The sequence below is a fragment of the Glycine soja genome, chromosome 12, assembly GCF_004193775.1.
Source record: "Glycine soja cultivar W05 chromosome 12, ASM419377v2, whole genome shotgun sequence".
NCBI classification, from domain to species: domain Eukaryota; kingdom Viridiplantae; phylum Streptophyta; class Magnoliopsida; order Fabales; family Fabaceae; genus Glycine; species Glycine soja.
In genome coordinates, this window is record NC_041013.1 from 41,461,604 (window position 1) to 41,488,416 (window position 26,813).

Consider the following 26,813-nt stretch of genomic DNA (forward strand, 5'->3'; position numbering starts at 1 on the left):
ATTTCTATTTGTCAAACTATTAAAAAAAATGTACAACCGAAATATGTTTCCGTTGTATACTTTTTCAAGGAAAAAAAAATACAAAGTATGTATGATTTTGTTGTACACTATGTATCATAATCATACTTTCGTTGTACATTTTTAATTAACTATTACATGCACGACAAAATCGTGATTTCATTGTGCACTTTTTCTTCACACCCAATAACACAAGAGAATTACGATTCCAGTACAATAGTAGGGGTCCAAACAAAGTGTATAATAGAATTACAATTATGTTGCACAACATTTTTCGCACCTTGACTAGTGCAACAAAAGTGTACTTCTGTTGTGCATTGTGAAAGATGGTATTTTTGGAATTTTGGAATGCTGATAAGGACCAATAACAATCTTGTTGGGACCAATTGCAATCCCATAATAATTTATACAATCCATCATGTTGTTTTCCAAATAGATTCCTAAAGCTCCTTGGACCCAATGTACTTCATCCATTTCTCTTCCACTCTTAATGGGATCTCATTAACAACTCAGTTTGTGATGTTGTTCAATGAGACGAGCTTTTAGATACCCCTCCTCCATCAAATCCATTAACCAAACCTTAATAATCTCTTTCTTAGGATTGATAACCCCATGCAAGTAAATCATTATAAGCTCATCAATCCATGTAACAACATCTATAAGATCAACTCTAAAATTATAGTCACTTGCTTCAAGTAAGTCATGCCTCAACTTATCTCTGAATGGATGGGGTTTTTGGAGTTAAGTATTTAAGAAGACCTAACAAAAATGAAATTATTAGCACCTATTACAAATGGGCACACATGACTTTCTTAATATATTAGATTTCATTGATCATATACATTGAGAATGAAACAAAATCTTATAACTTTAAAAAGGTCAATTTTCTCAAGGTGATCATATCAAAGCTCAAAATCATGCTTGAAGAAATGATGTCACAAGATTTATGAATTTGCATCCATTTTTTAGCATTACAAATGCAAACAATGATATTAACGTGTTAAACCAATTTAATTTGTTTAATGATGATTTAAAAGAGTAAGCTCTCACATAATGTAATATGCAGTGAATAAAATAAAATCATGCCTCAAATAATCTATGTAACATCGTTTATAAAATGCTTTAAATAGGCAACAAATCCATGACTAAATTGTGATACTCCAAGAAAACATAGACACAACTTAGGGAGCAGAGGTGTTCATCAAATTGGATTGATTCAATGAAACTAACTAATTAAATTGGTTCAAATTAATTTGGTTAATTATTTTTTTTCACTTTGAATTCAAATCAAATCAATTATCAAAGATTCACTTCTCAAATTTACGTAAAAATGCAAGATTATCAACAAATTTGGATCAGGAAAGCGATTCTACACTCGGAACACTGTTCTTTTCATTGGACAGAAAATTATGTTGAGAGACGGATTGATCTCATCTTTTTCATTGCCCCAGAAAGAGACGAGCTGCAGCACAGGGATAAGATATCGATTCATATTTCGCATGTTCTGCGAAAAAGAACAAAATTCACAAATAGTCCACAACATCAGCCGATAATACAATGTAACAACTCTACCCAAAGTTTTCTATGTACAAAAGATATTGCTTCAGCACAAGGAGTACTCGATGTCCACCAAACGAGAAAGAATCTCCTCACAACTTGGCCGTTCATGACATTCTGCCCAACACTCTGCAGACAAAACAAAACCAAAGTAATTAGTTGAAGTCGATAGTTGAGTTCTGCCATCAACATGTAACAAAGGAAAGTTGCAGGGACCTGAAATCAGCCTGCCTAGAGGGCCTTCTGGTATCTCCAATCTGGAACCCTCATTCGCAACAGAATAAACCACCTGATCAGCAGAGAAAATGAAAAACTTTCAATAAAGCACACAACAGAAACAGAAATCATCATGCAACATGAACAGTTAATATGTTGAATATATACCCTCTCAGGTGGTACTCCTTCCCATGGTCTGTTCAAGGTACAGAGTTCCCACATTATCACCCCAAGGCTGAAGATATCACATTTTTCTGTGAACGGTTCATTTCGAATAAGCTCAGGAGCCATCCATTCTGGCGTTCCAGCTGATGAAGAATCTCTCATGGGAGACTCTGTCATTATTCTTGAAAGCCCAAAATCACATATTTTGACAGTCCAATGCTTATTCACTAGACAATTTGCACTTTTCAGATCACGGTGAACAACCTTCATTCTGTGTATGCACATCAAACCCCTACACACAACCAAGTTGTTCTCGTCAATATTGAGAAGACCAAATGTAGTCTTTCCAGTATCGTGGAACAATTGACATTTGAAATGGGTAATATCAATGTTCATAAAACTTAAAACTGAACTGGATATTCAACCAAGTTACTTAGTGTTCAAAATTCATTTGTCAAATCACACTATCAAACAGGTAACAATAAAAGCATTTTTTTAAAAATATATTATATAATAAAATAAAATAATCATTCACAATTAAATATTGTGACCAAATTCACAAAAAATAAATAATGTAACACTATTAACAAAAAAGATGACAGCTATTTCTCAAGTGAAAGTAAATGGGCAGGGAAATTTTATGATTTATTGGAAGAGGACACCATCGTAATTAATGTGTAACACCTGTTCAGAATAAATGCCAATGAAATAAGATTCTAAGTATGAATAACCATAACACTTACTTGCATATGTCACGCAACATCCTTAGTCTTCTCCGCCAATTAAGCTTTTTCTTCTGACCGTTCAAATGTATCAAGTAATACAATGATCCCAACTCCATATATTCTGTGACCATTGACAAGCGTGGAGGCTTTGTGCAAGCACCAAGAAACAAGATAACTGCATACAATTTCATCACTATATAAATAACAGCTGAATTCATAGGAAAAAGCTACATGCGATTTCTTATAACCAAAGTGTGCCTAATATTATTCTCATTCTTTTTGAGTAAGGAATATTTTATTATAATAATTATATCAGTTGAAACAACCAAAGAGAAAAATTCAAATTCACTTCCATTGATTATCATATCTAGAATACAAAATGTTCAAGTACAATGTGAAAGTCACAGTTACAAAAGAGTATAGTAAGGATGTTGGAGAATACCATTAGGATGTCGGAGCCGGCTGGAGGAAAACAAATACCAATTCAGAAAGGAAAGAGTCAGAAAATGTTAAGATAGAACACCAAATTGCTTACAAACAAAATATGAATTGCAATATACCTCAGAATAGATATCTCGTTGCAAAAATCTTCCATATTTTCAGCAGTTAAATCTTGCTCTAGAAAAACCTTGATTGCAACATCTGTGCCATTCCATATGCCACGGAAAACTTCTCCAAAGAAACCTAAAGAAGAACAATACATCAATGATCAAGCAACTATTTCTTTATAAGATCATTCGTCAATAGGTCCCTTGAAACAGTAATTGACCATAAACCTTAAACGTGCCAAAAGGAATTTTTATTTTTCTAAAGTTGAGTAGCACTTCCACTTAAAATTGCATTACATATATACACTCCAACTAAATACTTAAACTCCTTTCTAATAAATCAAATCAACTCAAGATATTTCTCCTCTTGTACCTACTGAAACTTAAAAATCAACATCTTTGCAATTCAATCAAGACTCTTAACCTACTTTACCATATGAATGATTTCAAGTCATTATATGTGCAGATCATAAATCGTATGATTTTAACTGCAAGAGGTAATACTTACCAATCCCTACGCGAGTTCCAACAGTCAATTCGGAGAAGTCAATATTCCATTTTTCATATGGTAACAGAGGTTTATTATTGAACATTGGAGATTCCAGTACTTTATTCCATGTTGACTCCATTTCATCATTCACTCCGTATCTTGATGATCCACTTCTCTCAGAAGCCTGGCCTCCATAATCGTGTGGTGAAGATGGTAATGACATTGCCTTTTGTGAAGCTCCTTGGTCACGCTGAAAAGAATAGAGGGCAGATCTTTCATCATGGCCATCAAGATGGAAATTTGACACCTGTCATAGCAGAATGAAAACCACATGTAGAGCATGAAATCTAAATTGAACTGAATAAGCAAACCCCTCACCCTCTTCTTAAAAAAGGGCAAAAAGACACTTTGTGTTTGAAACAAAAGGTAATCCAATTATTTTTTGGGCCAAGCCGTGCTAATAATATAATGATCAACAAAAAAATATACATAATTCATAAGACACTAACTTCAATAAACCATAAATTTTTAAAATACTGGGGTTGGAAGCTGTATGCAAACCTGATGCAGGACATTCTAGCTCAAAGAAAGCATAAGTTTAAAATCAAATTGTCTTCATATTCTGGCTTAGATCACAATTATGAATTATCTACAGTTTTAAGAGTTAACAAGTGTTAATTTCATTTTACATTCAGTCATAGCAGCAGTTTTGTGGTGGTTTTATTCCTGGTCTACGTTTGTATATGGGTTTTGTTTTGTTATTTAGAGGTGTATTGAGTTTTGTTTTTATCACTTCCCTTTATAGATTTCGTGATAGTATAGAGTTTCAATAATTCTAGATATAGGAATATATTATAAATCTTGTGGGATAAATTACAGGCCTATTTAAATGGTTATAATGCATTTTTTTTAATAAAAATATACTTTAAGAACTATGAAAGCATAACTTGCTTTCATGATTATGATATAATCAAACCCTAGGAGTGATGTTTAGGATATAAATTCCTACTTGTACTTATTTTTTCTATTCTATTCCTTCCCGATCCTGATCTTTTGGTAGACATCAATAATCACCAGATCAAAACACTACATTCAATTTGTCCTAAAACCTGTCAGAGTTCACACCCAAATATATCTGGCAGGTACTGTTTTGACCCTTTAAGCCTCACCTTAAAGATCACCCTTGACCCTATTCTTCCAACATCAAGACCTTGTTGATTTTATTCTAGCATCAATGTCTGGTAAATATTAGCAAAGAGAAGATAATTTCTTAAGATGATATTTTTCCAGCCAAGACAACTCTGAAGTAATTTTCCAAACACAACATCATTTATGAGAAACAAATAAGAGATATGGAAATCAGCCAACAAAATGATAGACATTTCATCATTACTATCAAAGCAATTGAGAAAACATAGGTTTAGAAGCAAGATATAAAGAGTTGTTTGATGAGATGCTGAAAGACGCACAGGCAAAGACAGAATAGAAGGTTTAAATAATAGCAAATTCCACTGTTAAAAATAAAGCAGACATACATTTTTCTGAAGATTTGCATCACTACTACTATTGTTTGGAGAATTGGGGAATGAGTTATCATCCCCTCGTTCTCTCAAAAGACGATTTTGCTTCAGAGTTTCATTCATTGCCCTTACAGCCCTACAGTGAAGAGATCCTGGGTTATCACAGTATTTCAAACAACTTGCATATCAGCACAAAATTAAACAAATAAAATAACAAACAACTATGAAGTTTGGAAATTGGAATAGAAGGATGACACAGGTACATATCACAATTACACATTAGTTGGGTTACTAATTTAGCTTAAAGCAGGAACCAGACAAAGCAGTCAAGTCTCCACTCATAACAATATATCAAATTAATTCATTTTGAAGTTAGAATAAAAGCAAAGATTAACTGGTCAAGCAATTCAGATCCAATGCATTTTTATTTTACACAAAATATCTATTAAAAATGTAGAAATATACATGGCACAAGGGGTAGGGAATCCTCTTAAAACAAAGAAGGAAAAAAAGGAAAGAATTAATAAAAATAAATAAAGATGCTCATCCGGCATCCCTTTCATATCAGGTAAAGGAAACCATTGCTAATAAGCATTTAGCTCAATTAGCACTGGCTCACTTCACTTGGATGCAATGACAATGTCAGAGGTTCAACCTCCACTATCTCCCTCCCCTATGATCTATTTGTGTCCTTGCACCTCCAATGTACTAGAACAAAGTCTCTTCCATAAAAGAGGAACTAAACATCTGAAACTAAATTTTTTGCATTACATTCAAGTCAAATGCATACTACAGAAAAAAGAGCATATCCCAACAGAGTAAGGTAGTGTTTGGCCCAGCTTTTTTAGGCTTCTCATCTCGTTTAAAGAAGAAGCTCCGTCAATTAGCTTCATTAGAAGCTCTATTTTAAGAGTTTTTCTAAAATTGTTTTTGACCCAGCTTATCCTTTTAAAGAAAAATAAACAGAAGCCATACAATACAAGCCAGGCCAAATACTACCAAAAAAGGGCAGCCCAGTGCAAAAGGCTCCCACCATTTAAAAGTCTGCGGGTCATATGACCAAGCAACCCTCCCCCAAAGCAGAGAAACTGTTTCAGTTGTAAGAACCCACCTGCACAAGGCTCAACCTCTAACAGGGTAAGTTAAAATACTGAGATCACAGCATGCTTCATTTACCTTTGGATTGAATAATATGAATATGAAAGTATAGATACACAAAGGCAACCTAAAAAAGCCACAAATGAAATGAATAACATCCAACTTCAAACTGGTAAAAGATGTTAACTTTGCTCCACAAATAAATCACATCCAGCTTTAAATGCCAAAAGATGTTAAGTCTTTCCCCAACTGGACCAAATTATATGAACTTCTATTAATACAAATTACCAGTTCTGACCTGGGCATCTGTAATTGTTCACAAGATTTTAAAATAAATATATACAAGACCCTTACTTGATGAGTTTGGTTGATATGGTAACACCATTTTCTACTAATGGTCAGTTAACCTAACAGAGAAGCAAAAATCAAACTCTCTAAACTTGAAAACCAAATGCAGAAAAAAACATGAAAGGAAAACCTTTGGCAAAAGGTTTTAAAAATTAAGAGTTGATTAACTAGACGCCTACCAAAAAAAATTATGTTCAGTGAACAGAATGATCCAGGGAAGCTATCATCTTTAACATATGCATGTGAGAATGCATATGTTGAAAAGGAAGGTATCACATGGAAGAAAAAATGCTAGAAAATGGAAATTCAGTGATTCACTCAAACATTTCAAAGCAGATAACTCAATATACCAAAGAAAGCACACTTCACAACGAAGCAAGTATAAATCCAGAAGCATCTTAGAACAACAATCAACCTTACGATATCATCTCCAATCTCTGGTGTAATGCTGATGCTTCTTCTTCGTATCCGACGAGCTTCTGACGAGGATGTGTTGTCTGACCTATAGCTGGATCTGAGAAATGGACAAACTCCTTATAAATCATGTATATAAGAAATCATGAGATAATAAAGAACAAGGGACAAGAGCAAAATAAGTAAATGCCAGCCAACACAATCTCATCCCAGTTAATCCCATTCAACTCAACAAACCTACAAGTAGGAGGAAAGACATGCTTTTGCATGAAGGGTATGTAAGAAAATGGTGCTTCAAAAGCAACAACAAAATATGAGCAGAAAAGAAAATCATTTCTACACTCCCTAGTCCACTCCACCATCTAGATTGATGATAGTTAAGGTGATTATCATTTTTTCTACTTATTTATTTAGTTTTAAGTTTTGTCGGATATGATGGTAACACCTCATGCTTGAACAGACAAAGAATTGAATGTGAAAATATTAAGATTAAACCACATACGTGGCTCAAAGGAAAATATTACAAATGAATGGTGAGGATGGAAGTAACTTGATCCCTCCTCATATATATGAAATCCCTAATTTTGATTCATTCCAAAATTCCAATCGCTTCAATTTCAGAAGATAGACAGAGGCTATAGGCTGTGTTTTGCTTCCATCATATGCATTTGTTTTCAAATGTGGTTAGTGTGGGGCCTTTATAGATCAGAAGAAACAAATGTGACAGTGGTAGCACAACACTAGCGTGAGTGTAATGGCTCCACTGTCTCTGCCAATACTGGCTTTGCTACATGGCCCACAAGCTCGATTACATTCTTATAGTAAGGAATTGAAAGGAAGCAAATGAATACGTGATACTAGTAAGATCACTGATTCTAAAGTGAGAAGAGAAAACTGGTAACTTGTTGCTGAGAAGAGTAATGGGCTACTAGAGACTAAGGTTAGAAACATAACAGTGTATGTCTCCCTTTCAAATAAATTTTAGTATTATGTATTTGTTGGGAGGTTGGCACTTGACAGTGGTGACTTCATTGAGATTTGGGGGGATTTATTGTGTCTGTGTTTGAGTTATGGCATTTAATTTGAAGAAAACTAACAATTATATATGATACTGAGAGCACCAGTTTCCATGGATAAAATGAGATGAGACTTACTTTTAGACCAATATATTTTAAATGGTTTTTGACCTCAATGTGCATTACTTCATGAGGTGTTGAGGTTCCTTTACTCTAAAATTTGGAGATATTGGTTATCAGTTTCCTCACATCTTTTGTCCCCACATACTTGAGTTGGTGATTAAACAGTACTTCTTATTTTCTTTTGAGGCAATACAGCAGTAGATATAAGTTTGATCTTGTATAGTATCAAATGAGAGAGAAGCCTAATATTACGAGGAGATAGCTAATGATAGTCATGAATCTTGATTAAAAGTTTAAAAAATAAAGAGAATGCTAAGTGTGTTATGCCTTGAGTTTGATTATATGTTTGGTGATGTGATAAATTATTAGATAAAATGCTTAACACGTAGAGTTGTTTTGCATTTGTGTATGTTTTTTAAAGGCATGAATATGGCAGTTATAAGTATGAATTTATTGGATTATTTGTTAATTTAACAAGTATGTTTTTGTCGTATTTAAGATGTTTTAGAGATTTATGTTTATGACGCTTGCCCTGGCGCTTGCTTTGTTCAACACGATGCTACTACTCTTAGTTAGCTAGCGCTGGCAATGCTCGTGGCAGGTGCTTGGTCATTAACGGATGCGAGGGCGAGCCCTGGTACAGCGGTAAAGTTGTGCCTTGGTGACTTGTTGGTCATGGGTTCGAATCCGGAAACAGCCTCTTTGCATATGCAAGGGTAAGGCTGCGTACAACATCCCTCCCCCATACCTTCGCATAGCGAAGAGCCTCCGGGCAATGGGGTACGAAGTTTTTTTTTTTTTTAAGATGTTTTAGAGAAACTATTGAAAGGATGAATGGGGATTTAATATTTTTTTAGGATCCATCAGTGTGAGGGTATTTTGGTTTTTATAGAGATTTTGAAAATGATATTTTTTTTTATCACTATAATGTGATAAATAAAAAAACGGTTGTCTTTTTTTAATAAAAGGGTATGAAAGTACTAGGATTTTTAATGGCGAGAAAGATTCAGATTTGGTGTTCTTTCATGGTTTTAATAGATTGATCTAGGAACTAAATTTTGGTGGACTAATTCAGTTGAGATAGGATGAGTATAGAGGACTAGAGGAGTGTTGGTTATAAGTGTTAGGCTATATTGTGAATGGATCTTTGTATATATGTGATTATGATTCTTACGAAGAAGATATATATAAATCCTTAAGATTGTTGGAAAATTTGAACCAGCAACAACGTTGTAACAGAAATGTGGAACCAGTAAAGCTCTACTCTATCTTCTTTGGCTAAATCCTGGAGAATTTTTGTGCTACACCGCAAATAAATCCTTAAGTACAGTATGTCTCCACACGTCTCACACTATTTTTGCTTTCAACCGACCGAATTGTGTTTCAGCTTTACTGGTTCAAATTTCTGCTACAACATTGTTGTGTGTGTGAGTGTGTATAGGCTTAAATATCTTTTTGGTCCCTCAAATTTAAAAGTGATTTTTTGGTCCTTATCAAGGAGTAAAATGATCACAAATTAGGGAGCAAAAGTGAGCTATTTCCAAATTATAGGACTAAAAATATCAATTTAATTTGGAGGACCAAAAATAAACTTGACTCAAATTTGAGAAACTAAAAAGATATTTAAGCCTATACGTATATCATCATATAAATATCAGTTATCATCAACATCATTAAATCTAAAAATCTGTAAAAGTCAGGTACATATACCGATAAGTTGTTTCATAATAATAATAAAAGTTAAAAACAAGACAGGACAACACAAGCTTGGGTAAAAAAAATATTAGCAAGTGCTCTTCATTCAGAATGTAGGGAGAACCCAAAAACAAATAAATAAATAAATATTGTAGATAACAACTAATTACACAATATACTTACAAAAACATGTAACCCCCTATGACTTTACATAACAGAGTATAAGCAGATATTAAGGGATAATAAAGATGAAGACCTTGATGTAGCCTGATCATCGGCAAAATCTCTAAACGTTGTCCTATCACCACTAAGCATGGACCGCCCACGTGCTCGAAATGATGGATGTTCTGGACTGCAAAACCAGAAATATTTCAAACACAAAAAGAAGACTGAAAATAAGTCTTTAAAATTGGTATTTAGAATTAGGAGACTGTTTAGATTAAGATACCTTTGCCACTAAATGGAAAATGATAACATACATAGGCCAATTTGAAAGACAGACTTGGCATGTCCAAACTACTAACCAAAAATATTAATGGAAAATCGCCACTAAAGTTAGCAAGTAAAAGTTATTCTATTCTATCAGGAAAAGTGAAATTTCATTATCAGTTTCATCACTGCAATTCTGACAGTATTTTTGCTCCAATCATTGTCATGCAGAGCTAGTGCATGCATGGAACTAGGGCTGTTATCTTGTGCCACACCCAAAACATCAATGTCTTTAGTTATAAATGCATAACTTTTATAAGTCCAAATACTCTATGAAGACTATAGAGACCAAACATCAACCTTCTGAAGCCATGAAATCTCTCAATAATAAGTAATTCTACCTCTAAACTGTCCATACTAATGACAATAAAATGTCTTTATCACAAATAACCATGTGCAATTCATCATCACTTTCTCCCGATATGATTCTTGTTCTTGATCTTCTTCCTATCCGCTATGATACACTACTACTGAATTTCTCAGTCCGAAACCAGACAAAGAATGTTGTGTAATCAATAATTAAATGTGTCAGGTAAATTAACCTATGCTGCTTCCAAGAATCATTGTGTAGTGTAAAAATGCAACCGGCGTCAATTCCAAGTAAAGGTAAAGATGAAAACTATGATAAAGTAATAGTGAATTTCACAGACCATGACCATTACTTTTGTGAAAATCTATAACATGAGAAACAAACATTACATATCTGGGAGTAATCAGCAAATCTATCCTATCAGATTGGGTACAGGACAACTTTGTACAACATTCCATGCTTGTTCTTGCCAACAATGTCTACAGATATGCCTTGTAGTGTCACACCCTAGGCTCTAGCCCATCAAGACTCTAAACCATCACATACTGACAGAGACCAAGAGAACAAGAGCAAACCAGGATTAAAAAAAGACTCATTGCCATCAAAGATAAATGAAAGGTTTTATCAAACAGAGAAAAGTTTCTAAGCACCATGATCAGTAAAGTAACAAAAACCAAGATCATATATAATATGGATCATGTGTTTGGAACCTAAACCAAACTTATGCATACCCACCTTGAACTAGCTGTCCTCTGTTCAGCAATGACCTTTCTCCGACTACGCCGACCAAATGCAGTGGCAATGTTGGGTTCACTATGTGACAAACTAAGATAATTGACAAAAAAAATTCAAACAAGAAACAGTTCGTACTTAGTCTACATTTTTACAGATTTTAGTAAAAAAGTTTCCAAATTATACACCAAAAAAAAAAACAAATATAATAAAAACTATAGGTGAAGAAAATGTAGAACATCTGCAACTGAAATGAAAACAAGAGAAAGCCACCATGAAACATGGCTGAAAAGCAATGGAAGTATTACCTCAAACTGCTATTTGATCTTAACATCACATTTCTCAAGGAAAGGCCTGATACATTTGAAGATGCTTCAAATCTTCTATGGAATTGGAGGTTTTCCTCCTTCTCAGCACTGTAAGAGGGGACAAAGAAATACCATCAATTGACAACTCTTGAAACTGGATGAAAAGATATAAAGATTAAAGATAGAGGTCTAACGGTTTTGTACCTATAATCTCACAATTCATTTATTATTGAGAATGTAGGAACATTGTATTTGACCAAATGTTCAGTGCAAGATAAATTTGAAAATTGTTTGGCAAATGCATAATCAAAAAGAAAAAAAAAAAAAAGCTAATGGCTTTATGACACTTTTGAGCCCAATGTTATACTAATTTTGATCCCCCAATTTTGAATTGCAACAATGTTATCCTATTCAATAGTTGCTACAATTATATCCCTCTGTGTGATGCTGATGTGGTCATGCCAGTTTCCAACATGACATAAAACCTTATGACAATACTCTTTTGTTATTGAATTTGCTGACTTAGAGATGGCATGTCATAATACTAGATCAGGAAAAAAGTGTTGCAACATTATGGCAGCTATTTAATAACTACAAGATAACATTGTTGTAATTAAAGTTAGGGTAACCATAATCAAATTTAAAGGGAACAAAAGTGTAATCAAGTCAAAGCAAAAATAATGACAGTTTCTAAACCTGTTAGGATCTAACCTCTCTGAAACCCCAAATAAAGGGCTGTTAGGTTCTAATGGTGAATCACAAGAATCATTTTCTGCTGAATCACTCTCTCCTGCAGAAATGTGAGTCATAAAAACTGCCTTGGTTGATCGTGGTAACAATTGGCCTGGAAATCGCATAAGATCAACCAGCATTTCCACGGAATTTAATACAACGATCACAGACATATGCTTGTATGAGTCTTGACATTCAATAGCTCCATCATTTGGCAAGCCCTGATAAAGAGAATGGTAGTACAAGATATATCCTTATAAAATATTATATGATGATGAACAAAATTGAATAACAACAACAAACCAAGCCCTTATCCCACTAGGTGTGAAGAGTGTGGCAAACTAGTATTACAACATTGAGTCACAACCATTAATTCTTATGCTAAATGCATTGTAAATTTGTAAGTATATTCAAACATTAGTGAACTAGGGCGGTCAAGTGTAGATAGTGTATGGCAGAGAGCAATCAAGAGCTTACCACCATGAGCCTACTTTCAAGACCAACAGTATCAGCTAATACTTTAAATAAGATAGCTCGAGGACGGCAAGAACCATGCTTTATTTGCCCCAGCATCTGGACTCCTCGATTCTCAAACATGTGAGAGCTTTCATCTAGTGCAGCTTTTGCTGGACTTTCCACATTGGGACGCTTATAAAAATCAGAAACCTGTTCAGAAATAGAGGTCAAAATAAGCATAAAACACCTTTAACTATGCTTAGAAGATAAACTAAATAATAAATGAAGTCAATGGAAAGAAAGTTCCCACACATAATTTATCTAATTCCCGTAAAGCCCACCAACAGACTTGTAAATAATAATTATAATGAAATGATTTCTTCCAAACAAAGTTGTAGCTGACCATGACTAACATCAGAAAGCCAAACATATTAACACAGCCACCCAAACAAGTTTAAAATAAAACATTTTTCTTGAAAAGTTTATACTATTTCTATTTTGGAAATTTTCATGTTGAAAATTGTTTCGAAACAATATGCATCAAAATTGTAAAATACATTTTTGTAGAAGGAAAAAATTAACTTCCAGGTTCCAATTATGACAGTAAAGCAACAATAATATGCTAGGATATCCTTATACATAAAAAAGGGCAGCAAAGTAAGATGTGGTAAAATACATACTAATCCAGCTATCTTCTTAATTATGGCAGCTGGATTAGAGTTTAATCCTCTAACTAATGCCATAATTAATTTCTTTAACATGGATAGCTTTTTATCTTTCTCTGAATCCACAAGAATGATATCAGCCTTAAAACCCTCTCCACCCAGAGCATGAAGCTCGTCCAAGGTAGGAATACTATCAAAAAGTTCCTTGAGTCTTGTCTCCTGCATGTTATCAAATTAATTAATGAAAATGCAGTGAGTTAGAAAAATCATTTTAGTTACACATCAAGAACCAGGATACCATCAACAAACTCAAACAGCAATACATGTCAAAATCCATGAATGAGCAGAGGTTTTTGAAACACATATTAAAACTCTATCTCTAAGTAAAAATTATCTGATACAGCTAAGTAATCATACGAACTTGAAAAACCACATATATTCAACAGAACATGATGAAATAGGATCAGCTCCAAGCAAGAAATTTCATCTGATTACAATCTGAAAATTTACAGAATAACACTTGCAAATAAAATACATAAAATATATATTTATTTTTGCCAATGTCAAATTCCAGATTGTACTGAATTCCCCTCTCTAGGCAAAACTAAATTATAATTTCATTAATGACATTATAAACACCAACTACTTTGCAGAAGCTAAAGAGACACCTTTGGTTCTCTGTAATCACCACATTTAAAATGTTCAGTTATACAGCAATAACATGCGCATTGTAACTTCAGCTCTACTAATTATAAACCTCTTGTGTCGAGCAACACCAACATCTGTATAATGCAACAAACAATATTTAACAAGTAACTGCAGAAGATTGTTAATACTATTCCTACAATCTATATAACTTGAGCACTTGTATGAAAAATAAATTCACAGTTCTGTGTAACCCTTTCTCTCACACACAATCACAGACACAAACCTTCTTTCATTTTTGGTTAAAAATAAATGTTATATAAAATCATTTTTTGAACTTGCACTCCATCTAATAAAGCTTTTAAGAGAGAGATTGACAAGAAAATATTACTAACAACTCTAGGATGAGCAAATAGACATCTGCAGTACTAAGAAGGTAATTTATAAATCAATCCTCACCGGAATGACTGAATAGAAACCATTTGGTATTGGTTCTGAAAGCACTCCAATGCGCCAGAGTGTTTGTGATGCTTTCTGAGAAGACAAAACATCTTTGTCAAAATGTCGAGGAGACTCCTTATTACTTAAGATCTCATCCTGAGAACCCAAAGAAACAGATCCAAATTTTTCAACAAAATCTGAAGGCCACCACGACACATTAGATGGCCCTTGCTCTGCCGGCCCTGCATCTTCTCGTGTCTCCTCCATGTTCTTATATATTTGGAATGAAAAACCATTTCGCCACAATTATAAACCCATAAGAGACATATCCAGGCTAAAGGTTTTTCTTAAAATACAAAATCATTGAAATATATATTTCAGTAACTCCAACTGCTTCAAGCTGGAGATCATGTAACCTGCATGAACCAAAAAACAAGGATATGGCAGATTAAAAAAATAAAATACCAGATAAAAAAGGAATGAAAATTTTCAAAATCATAACACATGAAACTGAAGCTTACAACCAAGAGCCAAAAAAAAATTACTATACAAAAATAAAAGTAGCAAATTTGTTAGCATTGCCCTAGCTCCACTGTGCATGAATCCCATGACACTAATGGATCATTCACTTAGATGATCCCCAAATCAACCATAGATGGTAAACTTCAGAACTGATATTATCACTATGGAGAGCTCAGGACACCAGGAAGCAATAACTATCTTAGTCCAAATCATTCATAATAAAAGAGTAAGCCTCTTTGTGCAAGTTATCACATTTCCAACAAATCATCACTCATATGAAAACATCAGATATTGGACCCTTATTATGTAACCTATCTCCACTCTCAGAAGGAAACAGAAAATGCATTACTAAATGTTGACTAATTGAGACCTTTTATAGACCATTTCCAACTCAGCACTTTCCCACTATTAAAAAATGCATACAAAGGAATCACCATGATACATCGTCCTAAATCAAAGAAACAGATAATGACAAAGACATATATGAGAAATATCAAATCTCTATATTAAAATGCAGAACATATCTTCAATATTGGAGGTGTAGACAAAGTTATACCATGTAACTGTGGAATATTCATATAACCAAACCACTCTTGTGAAAGACAATATCTGTCATTCACATAATATCTGTCATTCACACCTATATAATGTGTTGACGACAGAAATTTCCACTCCCATCTATTAATTAAAATTGTAACTCCAAATGCTATTGCATCTACATTGAAATTCTTATAATTTCTAAATTAACTAGTCTTAAATATTCTGACTGTTTATTTATCGTCCCCTAGTGGGATAAAGCTTTTTGTTGTTGTCATTTACTAACTTATAAGTTATAATATATTCCTCTAGAGTACCAATGCAAACAGTCACTCACCTTATATTTGACCAAAATGGTCTCTATACGAAAATGATACAGGTAAATCAGTAAGATAAGCCCCACTGAAGCAAAAAGGAATTTTTCACCTCATGGATAAACACCAGGTCATAAGCATAAGGCATCATTAGTACCATTATCACTCTTTACAAATCGTATAGTACTATTCATTGCACATCCAAAGGAAAACTCTTGGCACAAAACTAATGTCTCCAAAAGTATTTCTAATTACCCTTTATTTGGTATACCGAAGAATCTCTCCTATTCTTGCTTCTTTCAAAGTATGTTCATTTCAACCTGTATTATTAGGACAAATTGTACAATATCCATCTCATTTTTTCAGCTAAATTGAGTATTCCTACTCAACGCCAAGTCTATTCTCTTTCCATGGTCAACTTTGTTTTCACTTTTTTCCATTTATTCTTGCCTCTCTTATATGGTTTCTACATTTGTTTTAAACAGCAAAAAAGGGAGAGCTCCAAATTATTTTGTCTTGTTTTAAACCATTTCCTTGTACTGTATTAGTTTATTTATGTATTTCCATAATCCAATCAGCATTACAGAGAAACACAAAAACAGAAAAAGGTAACAATAAGTCAATAACAATACAGCACGCGGCACAGGGGCAAAACTAGTTACTTGTATGACAAAAATACAACTTGGAAACTTCCTAACACGGTAGATTGCTCTCATAAATCCGCAAGAAAAATCACAGCAGCACTAAATAGTTTGAAAGCAAATGTCATATCATAACCTCTTTAAAAGAATGCCCGCACAGTTCAATTCAAATTTCAACCAACAAACAGTTCAAAATCACGAGTTAAGCCAATTCAACGATCCAAATTCAAATTCTCAAAAACCAACAGTCTCACAATAACAATGAAAACCACATTCAGATCAAACAAATGACCTACTTACATCCCACACATACTCAACTCCATTCGCAGCAAATCACAAAAACCGAATTAAAAAAAAAAATCGGCATCTTCGAAAAAGCACATCGAAGAACAAATGCGGAGAGACAGAAACAATGCCTGGAGCGAGAATGCTACGCCATCGGAAAAAGAAGAAACAAAGCACAGCCGGAATGAAATCGCTTGCAATTACAACACGAGCAAAAGCGGAAAGGAAAAATGATCAGCGAGATAGAAGGAGCAGCGAATTCACCGGCAGCAGATCCAAGCATTCGAGTCCGAATCTGGCTTTGCGTCCAATAGCATTTGAATCTGAATCAGTTAAAAATACCACGGCGCATAAAAAACAAACACAGAGAGAGAAGAAAAGTGTGAGGTGAAGGAGGAAATGAGAGAGAGGGATTTGATTTGAGGTTGGGGTTTTGGATTGATGATGGAAGGCGAAGCGATGTTACGCTTTTTGTTTGCAGGGAGTTAGGAAGGGAGAGTGAGAGAAGGAGAGGGTGTGAGTCACGTGCCGACAGCCAGCTAGCAAAAGGGTTGGCTCACCAACATCCACAACTTCTTACGCGTCAAAACTACTAGTATTATGCTATTCCCCCCTCTCCTCTCTAGCCTCCTCGCTTAAATCCTATTTTCATTCCTTTATTGCTTATTCAACAATCATGCATTCACATAAATATGACTATGTTTGATTGTAATAAAAGAAAGTATGAGCAAGAAAACGAATAAAAATATCAGACTGAGAAATTAAGTTATTTGGTAGAGATACTAGAGAAGTGAAATGAAAAAGAAAAAAAGCCATATGATAAGTAATAAAATAAAATATATAAATAAAGTATTTGTGAAATTTCAATTGTACCCATGTGTTTTTTTTACTTTAATATTTTTCCTAAAACAATTTTGATTTTTTTGAAACAAATTGTATCATTTTTTATTACATTTTATTAATATTATATTTATATATATATATATATATATATATATATATGAAAGAGTTTTCTTAAAACTGCTTACCAAAATCGAATATCCATACACTAGTTCAATTTTGGAAAGCTTTATATTTTTTTTCTCATATTCAGATATGGTTGGGGTACATATTTGATTCTCTCTTTGCAGTTAATATGTTTGAAAATGGCTGGTGCATATTTGATTTTGAAAGAGAGATAAGCTCTCTCTCTTTGATCATTTCCCACAAGAGGGTAATTTTTGTAAATGTAACAATTGTACTCTTTTTTTCACAAATTGGCTCAAGTTTTGTGAAGAAACTTGATTCGGTAGATCTCATATATTTTGTACAAAATTCACTATTAATTTATACTCAAACCAATGCTGAAAAGGTAAACTTTCTTTACTTTTCATCAAAAGTCATAGTTTTTTTATTTTTCTTTTATTGTAAACAAACACAATTTTTAACAAGCCTCTCTTTTCAATTATATTTTTTCTTTGTAAAATTCAAATTATAGATCTTTAAAAGATCTAAAATCATTTCACTCGAACAAATAAAGATTAGTTATTAACAAAGACTCCTTCATAAAATTGAATAATATATATTTTAAGAATATTTAATTAGAAAATACACACTAATAATAATTTTAACTATATAAATTTAAATTTAAATTGACATATTGGATATTAATTATTTTATATACATCACGCTAATATAAAAAAATAGTAAAATACTTCCTTCAAACTATTCAAAGAGGTCTTTATTTTCAATTGACATAAAAAAAAACATATTCCTGCCCTAAAAAAAAATAGTTTCTCTTGGTGTGTATATGTTTCTTTTGTCTACAAAAATGAATAATTTAGCAAACGCTTCCAAAGACTTGGAGTACGCATGAGAATAGTCTTTTGGTACAACTAGTAGGTAAAATCTTGGTGGACCCCTAAGGTCAATGGACTCCAACCAATTCAAACCTTGATCAAGCTGCCACACACACGTGGGGAACTAATATATGAACAAGTTATTGGTTGTCATATCTGACTTTTTTTTATTAATCAATGACTTAAAGATATTAGTTAAGTAAAAAAAAAATTCTATTAAAAAAATGATAAAATCGTATCAAACTATCAATAATATTTTGTAAATTACATAATTAATATCTTAAGATTATTGATAGTTTGTTTTGTCACATATTTTCTTGACTTTTTTTTTATCTCTCTCGTCGACTGTTTACCTCTTATTTTTCTGTCTTTATGATATTATTAAACAATTTCTAAGATTTTAGAAACCTTAATTTATAATCCAAGCTATATAGTTTATTATTGAGTTAATTATATTGACCCCCTTGAAATTTCAAGTAACTACACTTGATACCTCTCTTTTTTATTTCTACGATAAATTTCCTAATTTTTTACATTGCATTTCACTTGACACCCTTGAACGTTAAAGGCGTCAACAACATCAAATAGGTCATGTGATCTGCACGGGTTCTTTAAGAAATTTTTATTGGACAAAAATATCCTTATCTTTTTCCTTTAAACTTTTGCATCTAATAACTTTAGAAAAAAAGGGGCGCACGAACAGACGCAGCAAGGCAACACACAAGTTCTTAAAGAGGACTTCACTTGTGAACAAAATTATTTTAGTTTTTAATTCAAATCAATTTACATAATGAATATTATAAGCATGGTTGTGTGCATATAATTGTGTTCTCTTTCTCCCTGTTTTCTGGTTTTTTGCATTTTGAGTTATTGGTGGAGGTGGATGTTGGGTTTGGTGTTGGATTTGCATTTGTTGCCCTAAATTTGGGATTGAAGAAATGTTGTTTCTTTTTGTTGTTACTTTTAGGATGTTTGTTTAAATGTCTCAATCAAGGGATGATTCTTCTTCAAGTGTAAGATGTAGAGGATGAGTATGAAAAAATGAAGATGACAAAGCTTCTTGTGTAATTTGAGAATCAATGAATCATTTAATTGTTAATGAATCAATGAGACATTTTTTAACTGAATAAAATTAGGCCTTAAACGAAACTGACCTCTCTATTGATAGTTATTCTAATTTTAAAGCTTCTTGTTGAAAATGAATAAAATTTAGAAAAAATGAAGATGACAAGCTTCTTGTATAATTTAGTTAAAATTTGGCCTTAAACGAGTACCATCCATATGGTAGTTTCACCCGATAACACCCATACTCCATACAAACAATTTCAATATCTCAAAATGAAAAAAAAATATCATTAAAAATTGTGTCACTTGAATTCATGGGTAGCACTACATTTGTTGGTATTAGAGATTCACAAAGATAAGTGAGAAAAAAAACATCCAAGATTCCTTGCACTCAATTTCAATCACCCCAACTGCTATGAGGAACATTCCCTTATTAGCATCTAAAGCAACAACAGACAAAAGAGTCCTCCCCATATGGGCCTTTCAAATGGCACTCATCTATTCCAAGACAAGGCCTACATCCCCTAACAAACCCTCTCTTTTGAGCATCAAGGCAAAGAAAAAGGCTTTTAAATTGAGGGTTCATATTAGATTTAGGTACCAATTCCACATTCATCTTAACAATGCTTCTTTTATTTTCATTCTCTACTGCAATAGTCCGTGGTGGCAAGTCATTGTAAGAGACAACATGTACACCCTTTGTGGTTTATTGGACCTTTCTCTTAGCTTGATCAAGTTGCATGTTACTGCTTGGTTCAACACTGTATTTTTCAAGAAGAGTTTGCTTCATTATAGGATAGTTTATGTGCATCATTGTTCCTTGTTGTTCTGATGCAAGTATGAACAATATAATATGTCTTGATTTGGAAGGTTGCCTTGTCCGGAGTAAGGGATGCATGGATTCTCCAGGTGCAACCTTAAGCATTACACTCACAAGTAACCATCATTCTTTCATTTTTAACTCTATACAATTGAAATCCTTCATAGATAGCATAGTCCTTCAGGATTTCCTGAAATGATCTGCATTAAAAAATAATTGATCTTTAGCAAGCTTGATCTTTCCATTTGGCTTCTTCTCAAATGGTTGGCCCTTAATCCCCCTCTTCACATAAATTTCTTCAATATCATCATTTGAATGGTCATTTCCAATGACAACTATTGTTTCCTCAAAGTAACTAATGTCTTCACTTTCATAATCTTCATTGTCTTCTCCATCATTATCCACTAGCTCATATTCTCTCCTAGACGAACCATTATCAAAACCAGTAAGCATAGTCTCCTCTTCACTAACATAAACTTCATCAACACATGGACTAGGATTGAGAATGTTAGATTCTTCATGCATACCAGGAACATTATCCATAATGGTTGCAGGCACACTAACATGATTAGCAAGAGACACAATTGCAAAATTTAACATGTGGTCACACAAGCAAACAAAATAAACTTAGTTGTGCTCCTTAATGACAAAAAATTATAAAATATTGCAATGGCCCCCCTCATAAGCTAACAATAGAACGAACAAAACCCTTAAAAAAAACTCAACAAACCTTTTAGGAAATTGGAGATATGTGAAGTGCGACTTGCCAACGCCCTTCAAATCGAACCCAACAACCTTCGTTCTTTTTGTTGGTACCTTCTTCTTAGTTGCGAATAATCAAACACAAAACATTTGCACCGCCAACCTTCACACATCCAAAGTCCTATGAAAGTGATTCCCTAAACCAAGTTACTTTTTTTCACCATCGATGTAAACCTAACGTAATTCAAATTGTAAATTGTAACAAAGGCTTCTCAAACCCTCCAAGAGTGCTCGGTTAATGATATGAGCAATCACGTAAATAATAATTTTCTAACTTTTATTTTTATTTTTTTTAAGGACAACAAACGGAACCTAATGTTGTTAGACACAACGGGGTCAAAATAATGTTATAAAAAAGAGGAGTATCATGTGTAATTACTTGAAATCTTAGGGGGTCAATCTAATTCACTCTTTATTATTTATAAAAAATGCTAAATGAATTAGGTGCCTTAAAAATTTTAAGACAAATAGCATATTTTCATTTTTTTTATTTTTATTTTTCCCAAGTATCTTCTTTTGAAAACAATCCTATTGTAAGATATTTTTTATTTATTATGCTTTAAGATTTTATATAAATCATGTAGTGTATAATCGTTCGTATCAGTAGAATTTATTTAATTTAGAAAAGTTATGTATCTGTATTATATTAATTACCGATTATTCATTTGACATTAAGTGAATTACAATAATAGATTTCTATAATATATAAAACTACAAGAACTATGCAATTTTGCTATGAAATTTAGCTACAAAATGTTTCCATAGCGTTATAGCGACCGATGGATTACGACCTCTTATCAACTGAAATTCTATAACTAACTAATCTCTAGTTAGGAACATTACAAAAAAAAAAAAAAAACTCTAGTTAGGAAATAATATTCCATGGGACCGTGGCTACAAAAATATCTTTTCACAAATATATTTGCGTAGTTAACTAAAATTTATCTTCTATAATCGCAAGTAAATTAAAAAAAAGGTATTCTTGAGTTTTTATATATTTAGATAATTAAAAATGATTTTGACGTTAATTAAATTGCTTAGTCTTGACGGAGATCAAGAATGGCCTATGTATGAAAATGAAGAAATTATTTTTATAAGGCAAACCGAATAGCCATTATATATGAAAATGAAGAAATTTGTGCGGAATATGCTTTTGCTTCCTTTCTTCCATCACAATAGCATAAATTAGCTATTAGCTATAGAATATGCTCACATTTGTTGAGGCTTTTCGTAGCCATCAAGCTGTTAGTTATATGACAATGCATCACAACTATGGGAGTTTGACTCTTTCAAAAACAAAATTATGAAATTCACAGTTAATTATGGTGATTTGTTTTTTTTAACATTTTTCTATGTTGGTACTCATTATTCTAATTTTTTTCGACAAATAATTCACCGAAAAAATGTTATTTTTTAAATTGAATTATAAGCTAAAAGGGCAACAACTTCTTCCTGTTTTAGGAGTATCATTAACGAAAACTATATTATTATTTCCGATGCTGTCTTATTAGTTTTTTTTTTTAAAAAAATATTTTAGGAGTAGGCTCCAATCTTGTATTCGGATAGACTTGCCCGTCAATTTTTTTCTTTTCCAAAAGCCCATTATTATGCTCTTTTAATTGAAATTTTGCTTAAATGGAATTTTTGCTTTTTAGCTTTACCGATGTTCAGTTGTAACTTTTGTAAGGGAATAAATTCCAAAGCAACTATGAGGAAAATAACATCTTTCTTCAGTGATATATACTATTAACTTTTGATTTTCCCTTTTCAAATTTGAATATGTAGATTTTGACTTATGACTTCTATTCATATGAAGGTTCATAGCAGCACTTTAGGGTGTAATAATTGCACTCCTATGCATAGGTGCCAAAGGAAATTGGTTTGTTGTGCTCATGCTTTAGCCAACAAACTGCCGCAGATAATAAGTATATCCTTTTGTGGGGTGTGGTTGTTAAAGCCATTTTACACATGGAAAGTTCGATGCGAATAAAGTTCCTCCACACTTCTTTGTGGTAAAGTTGAAACAACACATACTCAAAACTAGGCAGGCAGCGTTGGTCCAAATACAGTGTTTGCTCTGGGAATAGCTAAACAAAGTAGAATTTAACACTTGAATTCTAGCTCGGTCATAGTTTTTGTTTCGCTTTTGTTATGGGCCTGTCTACTCCAAATGGAGGCCCAAAACACCACCACAAAGGAAATGTAGAGTTAATTACATTGACCACTCAAGTTTCAACTTATTACACCTCTCATTTCTCTATTTCAGAACATTACTTTTAACCCCTTGTCTCAAATGACATCTTGATTCCGTCAAGTTATTTAAAAATGAAAAAATTATAAATTTGGTCACTCAGTTTATCTCCATTTTGGGATTTGATCCTCTACTAATTTAATTCATGAATTTGATTCCCATAATTTATAAAATTGTGCAATGTTGGTTTTTCAGGTCACAATTGGACTGTTAACAAGTAATGTTAACTGTCACGTGTCATGTTCTAACAAGTTAAAAAATAATATAATTTGATTTCTCCTTTATTTATATATATATATATATATATATAGTCTTTCTACCTTTATCCATAACTACCATATTGCGATTGCTCTACCGGCTCTAGCCCTTTCTGCCATCTTCCTTCCCGTCCTCGACCAAACCTTTATGGCCACCATCCTTTTTTTTTTGCAGGCAAACAAAATATATGCATTAATAATTAGTACCAGAAGTACCAAAAACTTACAAAATGCAAAGACCCTGGTTATGCAATATTTATCACATAAGGCACAATAAATAGCGAATAACCAAGGTTGAGCCCACTAAAGCACTATATCTTTTGTATACATAAAGAACCCAGGGAGCAGAGAAATGGAAGGCCTCTTGATCCAGTACATCATTGGCTACCCCACTTTAAGTTTACCACCTTCTTCATTTGTGGTGGAAGAAAAGAAGGCAAAAAAAAAGTTGTCACTAATGTTTTAAATTACAATTACAACCATGATTACAACACTTTCATTATTGATATTGTGAAAAACTAGAAATAAACGTTATTAATGAAGTAAAGGATTGAACCACAAGAGGATTGAATTGTGACTTGAAAAAAAATTTGCATTCTAAAAGCTTAGCAGCTTTTTGAGCTTACTGTCAATTATGAGTTATGCTTGACACTCGGAAAATAATTCGAAGAAAAGATGGGATGTTTAGAAAGTTATGTTTCTGAACTCATCAGGCAATTAGCAATTCCAAAAAGAATGCATGAATTATGCTATATAATAGAAGAAGTCTTGTGCCGAGCCTATTTTTGTATGTTAAATGAACTTGTCTATGGAGGCTCTCCCGCTAAGGTCGAAAAAGAGATGTTTAAATAAATAAAGTCTACTTAAGGTAAAATAAGGCGTAAGCTCGAATTATGGTCTCACTAGATGTTAAACCTAATCACTAAACTTTTGGTTAAATTAGTTTTTATTTCTAATTTTTTATTTAGGTTTAATTTGTTGTTTTAATTTTTAAAATTGATTTTATTCAGTTCTTTATTTTCTTTTAATTTCATTCTCTAATTTTCTAAATCGATTTTTTTAATAATATATATATTTTTGACGGTTGAAAATAATTTAATAATGATTTTGAATCGTCACAAAATATAATTTGTTATCATTTAAATTGAAAGACTAAATTAAATTACTTAAAAAATTAGAAGAAAAAATTGAATTTACAAAATAAATCAATCAGGGGACTTAAAAAATAATTTAACTTAATTTTTTCAATCGTTAAAAATGTATGATGATGATCACTTTCTACTTACATTTGGAACTGTCACGTGTATCATTTCAAGTGAGGAAACGTGCTCTATATATTTGCTGACACATGTAGAAAATTATGAAATCCAACTGTATGATTATGCTCTAGCACATGCATGATGTACTATATTCTAATTATTCACTCGTGTGTTGTTTTCAAATGAAATTAATTTTGTAGAATTCAGCCTTGTTTTTCTTATATATTGTAGCTTAAGTAATTATAACTATATTCTTAGTATATAAGGAATCTACCGTTCAGACTTCAGAGTCTGCAAATGTTCGGACAATAATATTTGCAGAGGCATATATAACTCAATAATTCATAATGTAAATATGCGTATTTTAGTTTTTAAAACAACATGACAACAATAGTTATATAATAAAATTTTAAAATTCTTTGAAGATAATTATAATGAGAATATATATTTTTGTCTGTTTTTCTTAATGAGTAATGAGTAATTTTGAAAAGAAAAAAAAGTGTACTAGAATGAAAAACTTCTTTCACATATTCTTTTATAGACTAGTATAGATTAGTTTTTCTTTTATGCTACTGTTTTTTTATTACCTTTCTTACTACATGTAACATGTCCTTGAAATCACCTGTTCCAAATTAATATTTTGAAATTGGACATATTATAAAAATATATATTTGAATCAACCTCCATTTTCTTTATGGCATATTCAAATAATAATGATTTTTTGCTGCGTGGACAATTTCAAATCATAATAAGCATTGCTTAATGTCTTGTGCATTGGAGTATAAATAGATTTTTTTTCTCTCTCTTTTGTATTGTGTAGATAAACAAAGATTACATATACACTTTTAAATTATTAGTTAGTTTAATTAATGAAATTATAGATATAATATGATAAAATAATCCTATTTTTAGCATATGTTATTTGCTTTGTGCGCCGGTTACTTCTCATTATCAATCGCATAACAAAAAACTTATCCCGCGGATTTGGATTTAGTATATTCCTAATTTCTAATAGCAAGAAAATAAACACAAGACCAAAATGAATAAACAAAATAGAAGGAAGAACAAGAAAATGGAAGTTATGCAAATGTAATGGACAAGATCATTCCCTAACAATTTCTGATTTATTGAGACTTCAATTCCAATAGTGTCATTACTTATTTGACACGTTTTATTTCTTTTTATCTCTCATATTATGCCATCACATCATTCATTAAGATTTTTCTTTATCTTCTTCTATTTGTGTAACTCTCACCAAGGTGTCTAGCAAACATTATTCTTCCCTCAATAACCGAGCACGTAACGCAGGGTTGGTGTTTCTGTCATTTTCAACTCTTTTCACATTCATAGTTATCATTTTATGTGTACTGATTCGTACCATAATCATGGTTATCACGCTGCCTTGGCTTCACAGTCGCATGATCCCATACAAGTGTCCGCTAATTAAATATTTGCTTGAAAGTCTCAAGGAACATGAAAATGATCATAATGTGTGCACGTACTTAGTTACATTTTATCTTTTTTTTAAAAAAAAAACGAATTCTATGCTAT

The 26,813-nt window shown here is 32.5% G+C and overlaps 1 protein-coding gene across 3 annotated transcripts; it reads right to left on the minus strand.

Annotated features, from left to right (window-relative positions):
• Positions 1 to 1,324: 1,324 nt before the first annotated feature.
• LOC114378521 (probable serine/threonine-protein kinase SIS8) lies at positions 1,325 to 17,668 on the minus strand. 3 transcript variants are annotated; one of them, XM_028337124.1, is made up of 17 exons: positions 17,275 to 17,668; positions 14,730 to 15,127; positions 13,641 to 13,844; positions 12,982 to 13,170; positions 12,484 to 12,725; positions 11,773 to 11,880; positions 11,468 to 11,557; positions 10,190 to 10,285; positions 7,101 to 7,199; positions 5,255 to 5,375; positions 3,738 to 3,969; positions 3,242 to 3,365; positions 3,124 to 3,143; positions 2,700 to 2,856; positions 1,960 to 2,248; positions 1,792 to 1,864; positions 1,325 to 1,704 (listed from the first exon to the last, which is right to left on the minus strand). In XM_028337124.1, exons 2-17 carry the CDS (start codon positions 14,976 to 14,978, stop codon positions 1,622 to 1,624), a joined length of 2,376 nt encoding a protein of 791 aa, XP_028192925.1. In that variant the 5' UTR covers positions 14,979 to 15,127; positions 17,275 to 17,668; the 3' UTR covers positions 1,325 to 1,621. The 3 variants fall into 3 exon arrangements, with proteins under 3 accessions (XP_028192925.1, XP_028192924.1, XP_028192926.1); XM_028337123.1 differs by having other exon boundaries at positions 3,738 to 4,026; positions 17,275 to 17,667; XM_028337125.1 differs by lacking the exon at positions 11,468 to 11,557 and having other exon boundaries at positions 3,738 to 4,026.
• Between the last annotated feature and the right edge of the window lie 9,145 nt (positions 17,669 to 26,813).